The sequence below is a fragment of the Chlorocebus sabaeus genome, chromosome 25 (genome assembly GCF_047675955.1).
Source record: "Chlorocebus sabaeus isolate Y175 chromosome 25, mChlSab1.0.hap1, whole genome shotgun sequence".
In the NCBI taxonomy this organism is placed as follows: Eukaryota; Metazoa; Chordata; class Mammalia; order Primates; family Cercopithecidae; genus Chlorocebus; species Chlorocebus sabaeus.
In genome coordinates this window covers 19,879,693-19,894,639 of record NC_132928.1, presented here as the reverse complement: position 1 = coordinate 19,894,639, position 14,947 = coordinate 19,879,693, and the positions used below count along the sequence as shown (strand labels likewise).

The 14,947-nt window shown below is 51.2% G+C and overlaps 1 protein-coding gene across 2 annotated transcripts in view; it reads right to left on the bottom strand.

Annotated features, from left to right (window-relative positions):
• Positions 1–14,947, bottom strand: part of LAMB3 (laminin subunit beta 3) — a 50,287-nt gene that overhangs the window by 9,139 nt on the left and 26,201 nt on the right. The window contains exons 14-23 of one of the 2 annotated variants that reach the window (XM_007988597.3): positions 13,859–14,237; positions 11,538–11,698; positions 11,204–11,424; positions 10,717–10,914; positions 10,272–10,416; positions 6,121–6,328; positions 5,589–5,730; positions 5,077–5,253; positions 4,142–4,295; positions 912–1,446 (exon numbers count right to left, since the gene is read on the bottom strand). In XM_007988597.3, the coding sequence (XP_007986788.3) occupies positions 1,310–1,446; positions 4,142–4,295; positions 5,077–5,253; positions 5,589–5,730; positions 6,121–6,328; positions 10,272–10,416; positions 10,717–10,914; positions 11,204–11,424; positions 11,538–11,698; positions 13,859–14,237 (1,922 nt within the window). In that variant the 3' untranslated portion in view covers positions 912–1,309. Of the gene's footprint in view, positions 1–911; positions 1,447–4,141; positions 4,296–5,076; positions 5,254–5,588; positions 5,731–6,120; positions 6,329–10,271; positions 10,417–10,716; positions 10,915–11,203; positions 11,425–11,537; positions 11,699–13,858; positions 14,238–14,947 lie in introns of those variants that run through there. The other variant, XM_007988599.3, reaches the window with a different exon arrangement.

The following is a 14,947-nucleotide window of genomic DNA, read 5'->3' as shown; positions in this document are numbered from 1 at the left end:
CAAAGTCAGGAGCAGTTCAGGGACTTCTGAGCGTGTCTGGAGTACAGAGTGCATGGATGGCTGGGGTCAGTAAGGAACCAGCAGTTGTAGCTAATGTGCATACAAATGTGCATACAGCAGAGTATGCAGTGCTCCAGGCACCTAGGGACATGAGTTACACCATTAACTCATTACTCATCACAACAACCCCTTGGGGCAAGTTCTGTTGGAACCCAGGAAGTCTGGCTTTGGTGGCCATTCTCTGAATGGCCGTATCAGATGAGCATGAGTTCGAGCCCCAGCTCTGCCCTGAACTGCCACATATGCGACCTTGGGGAAGTTACTTAGCCTTTTGTGCCTTGGTTTCCTCACTTATCCAATGGGAATAGTAGCACTGCCTGCATCATGAAATGATGCAGATGATGTGCCCAGCCTCATGGCCAATAAATAATTAAAATGATTAACAATGATCAAGAAATTAATGTAGATAAAATGTCTAGCACAGTGTCTGCTTGGGTCATGGTTAACACACAAATGTCCACGCCATTCCATATCATCCTCCACCCCATCCCCCACACATATCCATTTACTTCTCTTTAAGACCCCAAGAGACACAGATTCTAGTCTTAGTCCTTCCTCTGGAAGCTGCATGAATTTGAACGGAACCTTCCCTTCCCTGGATTTCTATTTCCCCATCTGTAAACAAGAAGTTGAATCACTGCTTAGAGATGAAAACTGCTTGTCTGGTTTCTCAAGGGTAGAATCCATCAGGTTCTGGGGCACAGCGGCCCAGATTCCCTAAATCTGGGTACCCAGCAAGCCAGGTGGAACAGAGGAGAGCAAACCATGGGCTTGAACAGAGGAGTCCCCCACAAACCCCAAATAGGAGACAGAAACAGTGGCAAGAGTTTACCCAGTGAGGGGACACACCATTTTTCCTTGTTGAACCTCCAGGCTCTTTTCCAAAGATTTTTATTTGGCTTTTCATTTTTACATCACGTTTGTTAAGTTTTGTGTTTGGTCCAGGATTCTTCCCCAGTGGAGAACTAAAGGCGGGGGATACTGCCCAGCCCAGCTTCCTTGACTAAAGAGCTCCTAGTTTCAAAGCATGCCAATCTCCACCATCTCTGTCTGTCAAGAGTAACTGTCCCATTGACTCAGGCTCAGCTGCAGCTCAGGGTAATCTTACTAGCTGCACACCAGGGGTGGTCCAGGTTGTGCTTTGGCTGCATGAAAGACTCCTGGAGATGGAAAGCATTCCAACCCAATCTGCCCCCAACTAAAAGCAAAGGGGGCAGATGAGTAGGGAAAGGGGCTGGAAGCTGTAGCATCACTTGCAGGTGGCATAGTAGAGCACACGCTCATTGATGTGGTCACGGATCTGCTCCACACGCTTCTCCAGTCCTGTCAGGTCCGCCGAGCGCAGCATGATGGCCTGGCTGCCCTGCAGCAGCTCCAACTCCATGTCTGAGGCAAATGGAACAGCAGCAGGAGGAGGAGTTGATGGTGAGACTCCCAAAGACTCCCAACCCTTCCTTCCCCTCCTGCGAACTGGAAGTAGCATGTGCAGAGGAGGCCCTGCCAGAAAAATCTGGCCTCTAAGGCAGTGGTGCCCCCCCATCTTCATGCCTCCCTAGCCCCTATTCCATGCTTAGAAACCCAGCAGGGGCCAAACCCAGCAGGCCCCCACTGCTAACTATCCCTGGGCCCCTGACCCTCTGGGCTCTCACAGTTGTCCCAGGCTAATGAAGGAGGTCACAGACACCAAGATTAGCAACCCAGTGCTGTTGGGCTCAGACAGCTGCCATCCAACCAATGATCCTCAAGTAGGCACCTTGACAAAAGAGCTGGATGAGTGACCAGAATTCCTCCTCAATTTCCCTCCCCAAATGCCACTCCAGATAAATCTAGCCCTCCTCTTCCAATTCATTCTGTATACAACCACCAGATGATGCATAGAGGTTTGAAGAACTCTGGAAGTGACTCAGTCCAGCCTACCCCCTGTCCCTCTAGGCAGGAGTCCCTCTATCACATCCATGAGAGCTGGTACCCAGGCTCAGCCTGAACTTTTCCAGGAATAGGAAGGAAGCAGGCATTGCCTCACAAGGCTCCAATCTTAGGCAGCTCTGGTTATGAAAAAAGTCATCTTCTCATGAAGCCAAAATCTGACTGCCTCTTACTTCCACCTCTTGTCCCAGGTCTGTGTCCTGGGGGTATAAGAATATACCTTCTCTGTCCTCACATGTCAATCCTTCACATATCTGAGGCTTTATTGTCTCCAGGTTAAATATCTCCAGTTTCTTCACCTATTCCTCATCTGACATAATTGCTGTGTCCCACCCTGGTCACTCTCTTCCTGATGTATGCTGGTTTGTAAATATCCCTTCTGAAGATGTAGTAGCCATCACTTGAACACCATCCCCCAGGTGAGATCCCATCAGCAGAGTATAACAGTGTTATTGTTGGATTGACATTCAGCCAGTAGATACCCATATGGTTTCACAGGTTGATAAAATATTTAAATATGCCCATAGTAGTTGTTAAATAGCTGCCATTCTGTTCCTTGGTACTCACCCCCAAAACCCACCTCCCACCCCTGGTCAATGCATGATCTTCCCCCATTATCCTGCAACTAAAGGTAAATTCCTGCAAGCAGGTACCTTCCGGTTCCAATACTATAGCCTAAGCCTTTTCTGGTTAGTGGGTACACACCACTCCAGTTGCTAAATAGTCTACCATTACCTCAAGCTATTACTCTCTTCACTTTGGTTGCACTGTGTTTGTTAGCTCTTTGGGCTGCAGCAAGCATTGCTGGCTTATAACAAGCTTGCGGTAACTCAAAACTCTTGGGTCTTTTTCAGATGAGTAACAACTCATATTTGCTTATCACTTACTAGTTATAAAGTGGTCGCAGTGGCATTAGCCACTGAAAAGCCAGGCTTCACCTGAGCTGTACTTGTGGTTTAAGCCCAAACAAGGCCAGAGCAGGAGGTTACTTTCCTCTTTATTTAATTTCATTTGTTAGTTTCAGCCCATCTTTCTGAACTTTGGCTATTGCCTTAGAATACTGGTTCTGTTACCTGGTGTCTTAATTATCTGTTGTCCAGAGACTTGATAAATTATTTATCTTCATACAAAGTATTGGATGAACAGGACAAGGAAAAGCACTGACTTAGCCACTGGCCCCTTCCCCTAGGTCAGCTCCTCTCACTTCATCCTTTGGGTGCAGCTGCCCATGGCCCCAGGTTTATTCATCGTCAACCCACCAGCCCAACCTTTTATGTGGTGCCCACCTGGCTATCCAACAAGACTTCTGCCAAACACTTTTGCTGAAATTCGAAGGAACTCTTTCTGTGGCTTTCACTGGATACACCACTCCAGTGATCCCATCATCATGTCTTAGCGATGACTCTAGTTCCCAGGAGCCCCTGTTCTCCTTTCTGAGAAATCTTCGGAACCCTTCCGAAAGCTACTTTCATTATGTTTCCATCATATTCAAAACCCTTGGATGTGCCCTACTGCCTCCTGAGCTATCTACCCTCCTCATCCTCACACGAGAAGCCAGGCGCAGGGACAAGTCATGTTAACCCCATGCCACTTCTTTCCCACCAGCTCCTCAGCAACCTTCTTCTGTCCCTATGTCAGAACATACCTTGTTGCTTCCCAACACCCTTATCCTAATGTCCCTCCTCTTCCTCACAGCTTCTCCCAGGCCTATATACATTCTTCCAGGCCCATCACAAATCTTCTTTTCTTACCTTCACTGAACATGTCTCTCTCAAATTATTTATGCTCTGAGCCCCAGAACTCTTATTATTCAACCCCTATCAGAGACCACCTCATCCTGTTAAATACAGTTCTATGCATCTTAAACATAAAGCAATAGGAAGAGAAAATATGACCCCACTGTTTGCAAAAATAGAAAAAATGGCCATTAAAAAATTAATGGCTTAATTGCGAGCTTTTTGAGGCCAGGTCAAGTCATGCGACCATCTCTGCATTCCCCAGCCTCATACATACTAGACGCCCAGAAAAAATCTCATTTGATCTCACTCCCATAGCACGGCTAGCTCCAATAAGAATGGGCTTCAGAAGCCTTGGGTTGGGTGGGACCAGCCTTCATGAATGCCCAGTAGTCCGTGCCCCTGAACCATTCCCTCACCTTTCATCCTGTCCATCATCTCCATGGTCTCCCCAAATAGCTCCTCTGCCTCTGTCTTCACACTCTGGATCCGGGCACCCTGTTCACCCAGCGTGGGACTCTGACCCAACCGGTCCTTCAACTCAGCATACTTTTGTTTTATTCTCTCAAATCCCTGAAAAAGGTAGAATAGTCTCAGTGTCATTGTCATCATGCAAGGTCCTAAAGACCTGTGGCCAAAGCACTTGATGTCACCCAAATCAACGCACAGTGGGAAAGCGCCTCCTATTAACCCCCAATAGAATTGGTTTTGCCTATTAAAACTCCTGAGTCACAGACTATAACTTAAACTTCTGTGTTTCCCTCTTCCCATCTCCAGCTCTTGACATGTCCCACCTCACTCCCAGGACAATGTTAGTCACATCATAGGATATTGATATTAAGCTGTCACATAGTATACTTAGCAACTTGGTCACTGTGCCAGGATTGAAAGTGCCAGTGTTCCTAGCCATAGGGGGAGCAGGTAGTGTGTGTGAGACACTGAGAATGGGCTCTTTGATCTTCTCTCTCATCTAATTCTGACAATCATGAAGCCCAGGTTAGGATAAGCAAAGAGCATCTGTCCAGGCTGGGGATCCAAGAGACAAGCTCTGGATCCAGTGTCAGGGGACCTGCTTTATAGATGAATCTTAGGCCTGTGAACAAGTCACCACCTCATCTGTAAAAGGAAAGGGATTGGACTGGTCATCTCCAATGTCCCTGAGCCAGCTATAACAAAGGCAGTGGAGGGAGAAATCAGATGCCTGGCCAGGTTTGGGTTGATTCTCAAGCCTCTTCTTGTTCTGTTATTCTAAGCACATTTGAGTTTGTGGTCTTATAAAGTGTGCAAAGTCCTCTCCTGCTCAGGACCGCCACACTGGCCATACATCGTTGAGCTAACTCTGCCTTCTCTGTACCTCTTGGGCACTCAATGCCTGCTCGCTGGCACCTTCTGCAAGCTGCTGGGCCTGGACTGCCTGTGCCTGCTGCTGCCGGGCTTGGCGGCGGAGCTCCTCCATCCGTGTCCAGAAGTCACCCAGCTGCTTGGTCATGCTTGTCACCAGCTTTTCTGCTGGCTGCAGTACCTGCTGAACCTTTGTGGAAAGAGGGAGATCTGGCATTTGTGGTGGGTCTCATAGGTGGGGGGTTCATCCCCATTTTTTCTCCAACTCATCAGGCAGCAAAAACCCTCTCCAATCATAACAATCAAAATTGCCCACCTCTCACTCCTGCCTTCTGCATCCCAGCCACAAGATCAGAAAATCCAAGGCCCAAAGCCAGCCCAAAACTTGTCACCTTCCTGTAGAACTCCACCTCAGCTTTCATCTAGTCACTTTTCATCTAGTCACTTTCTGGCATTTTCTATGCCTGGTACCCAAATTTTCCTGTTTATGCCCAAATATAGGTGGAGGAAGCCATGATGCCTCACCTCAGCAACCCTGTCCTGGATAAGCCTAAGGGAGCGGCTGGTGCCTTGCATGGTGTCCTGAGCTTCCTGCAGTGCCACTGTGCCCTGTCGCAGGTTCCCAACCACATCCTCCACCTGGCCCTCCACTGCATGGGCTCGGCTCCTGGGTGAGAGAAGCATGAGGGAGAGGAGAGAGAGAATGAGTGAATAGTGAATCAATGTGTGGTTCGACTCACACACCAGTCCAAAAGAACACCCTTCCCAGCCAAGACAAAGAGCAAGGAAAGTATTAGCTTTGACGTCCCAGGACCCCACCAAGCAGACATGATGAATGTTTGTGTTATGCCTGAGACACTCTCTGGGCAGTTTCCAATACAGAAGACACAGTCACGCAAATTTTTTAACCTGCACTCTGGACTCTGTGTACCACTCCCCACCATTGTAAGCATTCCCTCCTGTCTCCCAGCCCTCTGCACCCCTCTCCCAGCCATGGGGTTGAGAAGCAAAACTTCTCTCTTCTGGGCAGAGAGAAGTTCAGGGCCCAAGGCCGTACCTGGCTTCCTCAGCCTCAGCCTGCAGCCTGCGGGCCCGTGCAATGTCCTGCTTGGTCTGGGACAGCACCAGGTCCACGTTGGGGAGCCTGGCTGCAATGGCCTGGATCTCATTCATCTTCTGCAGAACAGTAGCTGAGTCTGTGGGCAGCCACAGGGCCAGCACGGCCTCGCTGACCTCCTGGATAGTGGCTGCATCAGTGTCGGGGTCTGGAAGACAACCATGCATTAGACTGTGGGAGCCCACTAACCTCCCCAGAGATCCGAGGCCTCTCCTGGCTAAGCAGCACCTGTGGAAGGCAGCCATGGTGGCCCCTCTATCATGGTGTCCCAAGGAGCTGCTGCCCCCTCTCTCAACCAGACTCAGGTGCCTGTTCTCTGGAAATTTCTGGGAATGCTGTAGGAGGATGACTATCCTGTGCTCCATGCTGTAGCAGGGAAGAGGAGTGGGGGAGTGTCATCACAGCTGTGGCAAATAAGCATCTGGTGCCACAGGAAGCTGCGGGCTAGGGAGAAGGAGGTGGTGCCAGACAGCTGGTACTGAACAATGCCTGCAGCACATGCACAATCAGCCCTAAATTGGGAAGAGTGACCAGAAACTGGAGCTGCTTCCTTGGCAAGAAGACCCCTTCCCTGCACTCCCCCTCAGGCAAGACTGCTCATTTTTGCAAAGGCAAATAAGAATGATCAAGTCTTTGCTGGAATATCACCTTTTCAGGGAGGCCAACCCCAGCCATCCAATCTAGAGTTGCAACCTCCACCCTAGACTGTAGCACACTTTATCATCCCTCCCTGCCTCATCTTTCTGTCTAGCACTTGCACCACCCAGGTACCAAAAACTGTACTCATCTAATTGTTTTTTTTTTTTTTTTTTTTTGTCTCTTTTCCTCTAGAATGTAAGCTCTATGAGGGCAGGGGCTGGGCTTTGTCCACAGCTATATCCCTAGACCCCAGCATAGTGCCTGGCACTTGGAGGTCCTCATGTGTGTAGAGTGAACGAATGATTGACAGGGCTTCAGGTTCAGATCTCTGCTTTACTATTCAAGCCACCTGGGCAAGTCAAGCGGTTCCCTAAGCTCAGTTTCCTGATCTGTGAAAAAGGAATATCAATCCCCAATATCAATCCTCAACCTGAAGGTACAACATGAAACAACCCATTTGCAAGAGTTGTTACAAACCAACTCTGGGTCAGAGAGTAAGGTCAGAAGTACAGAGATGACATCTGCTCCCTATCTATTCCAATTTGCTTTTACAGATTTCGCTGGTAGTGAGGTATTAAGGAGGGGAGCACCCACTCACCCAGATGATTTGTCCTGGGACCTGAACTCCTCCGGGGTCCCAGGCCCAGCCTCACTCTACAACTAGAGGGTACTAGGTGACCACACAGGTCTCATTCCCTGCCCCATCCCATGCCAGGCAGAAGGACACTCCTGGAGGGTGGAAGCCATGCTTGTTCATTGCTATGTCCCTTGGGGGTTTGCATGCAGCGTTAACTGTGGTTGAGTTTCATTAAGTGGGTTTATCCCAGCAGCAAGCTTTCATAAGGACCTTCCTCATAGAGATTGTCGACCTCTCATCTAACCCAGAGTCCCACTCTCAAAGCAAGGCTTCACATGCAACTTCCCCAGAAAGCCTTCCAGGATGAGCACATCCCCACCTAGATCTGGCCCTTCCTTTACTCTGCACCACTTCAGCTGCACCCTTAGGCTCAATCTACATGACATTCAGTCACAGAGCCTTCTGGGTCTCAGGATGGGCTCAGTCAATATTTACTGCATTGAGCAAAAGCATGGGAGGAGTTGAGACTGCAAATCAAATTAAACTCAATACCTGCCTTTATGGAGCTGGAAATCTAATGTAGATAGGCACATGAACAAAGAAGTACAGCTTTGAGTGAGTGGAGTAAACACAGGTGCTACAGTGGCCATGGGAGGGGCCCCCAGCACCATCTGATAGGTCCAGGGAGGCTGCTGGGAGAGTGGGATGCCTAGGGGGATTCCTAGAGGATGAACAGGAACTAGCCAGGTCAGCAGAGGTGGGAAAGGGGAGACAATCCAGAGAGAGGAAAAACATTTGCAAAGGCAAGAGGCAAGAGAGTGTGTATTTGTGTGTGCATGCACACTCACAGGTGTGTATGGATGTGTGTGTCCATGCCATAATGCAATAGGATGTGGATGACAGAGTCAGACCATTAGGGTTGAAGCCTACCTGCACCACTGCTGAGCTGGATGCCTTTAGCCAAGTTGCTTAACCTCTCTGTACCCAGATTACTTGTGTGCAAAGTGGAAGTAATAAGAGTACTTAGTTCATGTAGTCAGGAGTAAATGATGTAATACATGCAAAGCACTTGGGACAGTGCCTGGACTCAGAACTTAATAAGCCTTAACTATTCATTTTGTCAATTCCATTTGAAGAACTGGGAAAGGCAATGTTTCCTCCTCCCTTCACAGACTTTCCACTCTCCCTCCCACACCGTGACCCTACATCTGACAGCAGCCAGCGCTCAGAGGCTTCTGCACCAGGACTCTGGAGACCAGAGTCCGAGCCTACAGCTACACAAAATTTTCCTGGGTTTCTCCCTGGAGCCAGGCCTCTCTCAGGCCCTGCCTTTTCTCTCTGACCCTGGACTCATCATAAGACTTGACCTGAGATACAAGCATAAGACAGACGACAAAAAGGGCCTGGCAGCTCCCTGTCTGTTCACATGAGCCTATTCACGGTACTCACCCAGCAGGAGAGAATTCCAACCCACCTCCCACCCCCTGAGGTCAGAGCCCTGGCTGAGATTAATGCAGGATGAGTAGCCATTCAGCGTCACTGGACTTGACTCAGGGTCAAGACTCCCTTATCCATGAGCCTAAGCCCCACACCTTGACCTCCCGCATCATTCACGTTTGTGGGGCACAATCTCCCTAGATTCCCAGGTAACATTTTCCCCAGGTGTGGGCCTCATGGCCTTATGCAAGTCATGACACCTCAGAAGAAGTCTCCTGCCCCTCTCTGACCTGCCATCTGCACTCAGGAGGGGACTTTGGCCTATCTGGGGCACAAACACGGTAATAGCAGCAAGAAGAGCCACTGTCATTACACCAAGCCCTAGGCTCGTATTAACTGGGCTCCCAGCCAAGCAAATTCCCTGGCAGGAACCAGAAATCTAACAATATCAACTCCTGTTCCTGAGGTACCTTTCCTTTTTCAAAACACGTTTTACATCAGTTATTTGATCCTCAGAATAAACTTGTGAAATACTACCGTCCCCCCATTTATAGAAGCAAAAGATGAGGCAAAGAGAGAAGCAGCCTGCCCAATGTCACACGAGTCTCCCGGGTCCTGTTTAGGAATCTTTCCATTGTACAGCCCTTCCTCACTCCCCAGGGCAGTGAGGAAGGGCATCTGGCTCATTTATTCATGCCACATATGTCAGATGCCTTTCTGTGTCTGGCCTTATGTTAGGTGCTGGTGACACAGTGGTCAAAAAGATAGACAACCATCCTTACCCTCCTGGAGTCCCCATTCTAGTGGAGTGACAATCCACTTGTCAACTGAATGAGGGTGAGTAGTGCGAGGAAGGTAAGACACCGAAGGGGAATGGGAGATGACAGGGGACAACCAGATCAGATGGTCAGGAAACACCTCTCTGGGGAAACGACCCAGAGGACAAGAAACAGCCCTGGAAAGAGGATTCCAGGCAGAAAAAGAGCAAATAAACATTCCTGAAGCAGGCAAGAGCCTGATATGTTCAAGGACAGCCAGTGAACAAAGCAGAGAGGAGCCCAAGGTCACTCCCAAGAGATGGACAGAGGCCAGGCTCTGTAGCCACGATAGGTGTTGAGAGCTCATTCCAAGAACAAGGTGAAGCCACTGAAGGATTTTAAGCAGGAGTGAGATGTGATCTGACTTATACATTTTAAAAGAGATATTTCAGTTGTTGTGTTGAGAATGAGAATGGGTCACGAGGGAGTGGAGCGAGTGGGAAGGGCAGATGGGAGAACAACAAGGTCACGGCCATGGTGCCAAGGAGAGGTGGAGGCCTGGAGCAGGATGTTGCAGGCCTGGGAGGAGGGAGGGAGGGCTGGCTGATGCACTAAACATGGGAATGAGGGACAGGCAGGACTGGAACAGCAGCCAAGGTGGGAGTGGAGACCAGACTCACCTGTTAGGAAATCCCGGACCTGCTGGATGAGGAGCCGCGTGCGTCTGACATCTTCCTCCATCTGGGAGCGGCTGGTGCTCACCTGGGTCTCCAGGCGCTGGGTATTGGATTGAATCTGCGAGGCTGATTCCTCGGCTGCCCTAATCTGTTGACACACACTCTAGGTCAGAAGGGATAAGGCCCCAAGGGGAATCTCTCAGCAGTCCCAGAATTCTGTGGATCATCCTCTATGCCAAGACCTACCTAGGAAGCATTTGTAACCAGTGCAGTTTCTATGTGGATGTCCAGTAAAAGAGAAAAAAACTATCTTGCACTTGCTGTGGCACCTTAAGCAGGTCACTAAAATCTCTGGGCTTTAGTGTAAAATGGGAACTCTGACTTGCCCGGGGGATCTATTCTGTCTGCCTCCTTCTACCTGTGCCCATCCCACCTTGGCCACACTTACCATCTGCCTGGTCCGCTGGAGCTGGGCATTGAAGCCCCGCAGCTGCTCAGCCACCTGCCCTGCCGTCCAGAAGGCCCCACCGGCCCTGGGAAGGACACCCCTGCAGTGGGAGCCACAGGCTGTGCCATTGTCATGGGGACACAGCTCACCAGGGCATGATCCTGGGGTGCAAGCCATCTGCCTGGAGCTGCCACAGAGCTGTAGAGAGATGGGGCTGTCAAAGAGGCTACCCAAAGCCCCTAAATAACCAATCCCACCCCACACCTGGGAAACCAACAGCCAGACATCTCCATGACAACCAAGCACCAGAAACTGGTTTCCTTGGCAACTACTGAGCTCACAGTGAGCGGCACAAGGGTCGGGATGGCTGGGGGAGTGGGGTTCTCACAGGGGCAGGTCTGCCCTAATGGGAAACAGGTGGCAGCAGTTGGTGTGTGACAAGCTGGGGTGTGGGCTCCAGGAACTGGGACTCCATGCCTCAAGTCACCTTGTTGAAGGTGGGTGTCAGGTCAGGCAACGAAGACATCTCCAGCCTCAAGGCCACAAGCTGGGGGCTGCCAGTGCCTCCTCCTCCTCCCGCCTGCTGCGCCAGCCTCTCTGCCTCTCTCCGGCTGTCCCTGAGCTGGTCCAAGAGGCGCGAGCTGTCGGAGACCTGCTGAGCAGCCTGGGCTGACTGCTCATAGGCTGTGGTCAGCATCCGGAAGGCTCCTGTGGCAAGAAGCGTGGGGAATGGAGATGGAGGAGGAGCAGGAGGGAGGGGGGCGGCATGCCCACCACGGCAGTGCCCATGCCCAGGGTTATCCAGGTGGCCCTCTCCTCACCTGAAGGATCAGCACTGCTTAGTTTTTCAAACTGCTCCCTCTTCCTCTGATACATAGTGAGGAGACCATTGAAGCTTCTGTCCAGACTCTCCAGGTCTCTCGGAAGGGACAACGTCTCCTCCTCTAGGGGCAGATCCGGCTGCAGGCCCTGGAGAGTTCGCCTGAGAAGGGAGAGGAGCTTACACTAAAATATAGGAGGGAGTTGTGCCTCCCAAGAGCAGCCATTCCCTTAGAGCAACTGCTACTGAGTCAGAACAAACAGAGGCCTTGGGAAAAGGCACCAAAACAGAGAATCCACAGGCTAAGGGGGTTCCGCTGGACAGAGGCTGAGCGGCCAGTACAACGTTTCTCCGTCCATGCATGGGCAGAGCCACAAAACTCTCCTCCCTTGACTTCCATGACCCAACATTCCCAATTCTCCTCCCCCTCTTCCAGCTCCTGGCTTCCATGAGGAGCACTGCCCTGATGCCCTCCTCCTTCTCTCTCTACAGGCTGGCTTCAGCCACTACCTGTACAGCTGCAGCTCTGAAATCCCTTCCACAGTCCACACATCCCACTCAGTTCCAGACCCCATCACTGCTGCCAGCTGGTCATCCCCTCTGAAGGAGGCTCGGGGTCCACCTCCCAGGCCCTTGGCCACTGAGCTCTTGGAGAGTCCTCTCTCCCTGTGCCCTTTGCAGCTCCGCCAACCCAACCACCAGCTCCCTCCTCCAAGCCTCACATTCTCCACCTCTAGGCTTTGATCAGGCACAGAACGCCCTTCCATGGAATGCCCCTCCATGCCTGTGTTTCCAGCCTACTGAACCTGGTGGACTGACTGCCCGAATCTGAGACCTAGTTCAGAAGGCACCTCTGTGAAGCCTGCCATGATACGTTATAACATGTGTCACATTATAGTTTACCATTTACACATCATTCTCCCCAGAGCAAGCTTCTCGAGGGCAAAGACTATGTCATATTAATTTCAATATCCCCGATGCCTTGTGCAATGCTTGGTTCATAATAGATGCTCTAAAATTATGTAAAGAGAAAGAAAGAGAGAAAGAGAGGAAGGAAGGAAGGAAGGAAGGAAGGAAGGAAGGAAGGAAGGAAGGAAGGAAGGAAGGAAGGAAGGAAGGAAGGGAGGAAGGAAGGAAGGAAAGGGGAGAGGGAGGGAGGGAGGCGGGGAGGGAGAGAGGGAGGGGGGAGAGAGGATGAGAGGAGAGGGGAGGGGAGGGGAGGGAGGAAAGAAAAAAGGAAGGAAGGAAAAAAGGGAGGAAGAAAGGAAGGAAGGAAGGGAGGAAGGAAGGAAGGGAGGAAGAAAGGAAGGGAGGAAGGAAGGGAGGAAGGAAGGGGGGAGGGAGGGGGGAGGAGAGGGGAGGAGAGGGAGGGAAGAAAAAAGGAAGGAAGGAAAAAAGGAAGGGAGGGAGGGAGGGAGGGAGGAGGAGGGGAGGGGAGGGAGCGAGGGAAGGAAGGAAAGAAAAAAGGAAGGAAGGAAGGGAGAGAGGGAGGGAGGGAGGGGGAGGGGAGGGACGGGGAGGGGAGGGAAGGAGACGGAGGGAAGGGAGGGAGGGAAAGAAGGAAGGAAAAAAGGAAGGAAAGAAGGAAGGAAAGAAGGAAGGAAAAAAGGAAGGAAGGAAGGGAAAAAGGAAGGAAGGAAGGAAAGGAGGAAGGAAGGAAGGGAGGAAGGAAGGAAGGTTCCCAATATTTGCTTGACTTCCTCTGCTGGAGCCCCCAGCCAGAAGCTCTAGCACATCGTGAGTCATGAAGCCTCCATTTTCATTCTTCTTAGACTGCCTTTTCCCTCCCCGCCACTCACACACCTGGATGGCTCTGTGCACCATCAGAAAGCCAGTGCTCAGGGAATGCCAACTAATTATAGAAGCTTCCAGAACTGAATCTCACTAAGAAGGCACTTCTGCTGGTGGGATGGGGGTGTGGGCAGGACCACTTCCATTCCAAAGCCACACGCGGGTTATTTTTGGAGCCCCTGCCTCTCGGATGCCCTCCGCCAGGGTGACTAATCCAGAGCTGACTCCCTCCCACAGGCAGCACCGGGCACTTAAAAGGACGCTGGGCTTGGGCTCCTGGGCTGTGTTCTGAGTCCCAGCTCTGCCCTTCGGGGGCCATGTGGCTCTGTCACATCACCTATCTGTGCCGGTTTTCTCATCTGCAAAACCACACCAACCTCACAGGACTATTGTAATGGTTGAAAGAGAGAGCACTGTGAAAATGCCTTTAAACTGTAATGTGCTGTACAAATGTAAGGAAGGACCAGTGTGCCCCGTACAGGAACCCCGGAGCAAAATTCTTCCAAATGCTTGGCAGGGAAAGGGAATTACCTGAGGGAGAGGATGGCACTGGCCACCTGAGCCACCTCCTGCTCTGTGACTGCAGCGCTGCTGAGAACTGCTCGGATCTGCTCAATCTTACTCTTTGCATCTAGGATCTGGGAGGCCAGGCCACGGTCCTCCAGCCCTGGCCCTGACCACAGGCTGGTGGTGGCATTGCGGAGGCTACCAAGACGCAGGGCCTGCTCCCGGAGGTCCGCATCATAGGTCTGGAAACAAGGGTGGCAGGCCACACACACCGGGTAGCGGTTGCAGTAGCCTCGCTGGCACTGGTCACAGCGGGGCCCAGTCAAGCCAGTGCGGCAGAGGCAGCGGCCCGATGCCTTGTCACAGCCTGGGCCCTCTGTTCCCCGGAAATCACAGTCACAGGCTAGGGCCAAGAAAAATGACAGTCAGAGACAGGGGTCAGAGAGACAGAAGCAGCTGTCAGGGAGACCCTGAAGAGTAGGTCTGACCTGAGGCTCTTTCTACATGACTTAGAATAACAGAAGTCACAGCCAGAATAAAAACCATGGTAACAGCTGCAGTGAAAGCAAATGCTTACTTAGCACCTACCATGTGCCAGGCACCATTTAAAGTCACACACACACATTAACTCATTTGATCTTCACACCACTCTCAGGATTAGCACTCTTGTTTCCCCACTTTTTCTAGATGTCCCTCTCTGAGGGACAGAGAGGTTAAGTACAGCACACCTCTTTCTCAAAGGAGGAAACCGAGTCTAAAGAGGGGAAGCAGCTCCCTCAAAGTCACTCAGTGAGGCAGGGGCAGAGCTGGGACCAGAATCTTGTCTGCACACTCCAAGGCCTGTGCTCCTATGGTGACGTCAAACTGACTCCCTGGGAAATGACACCCTTTGGCCCTCAGGACTCACTTCCTCCATCTATGAAGAATGAAGAGACAGCCTACCATCCTTGCTGCTGCCTTCTGGGAAATGCTCTCTCTCAGGGAAGTGGGGAGCAAAGCAACTGGCATGTCACTGGGACTCAGGGACAGCAGGGCATAGGCCTGCCTCAGGGGCTTAGAGGCCACATCAATAGGCCAGAGTGTGTGCACTCACAGGGCTGCCCAGGCCCACAC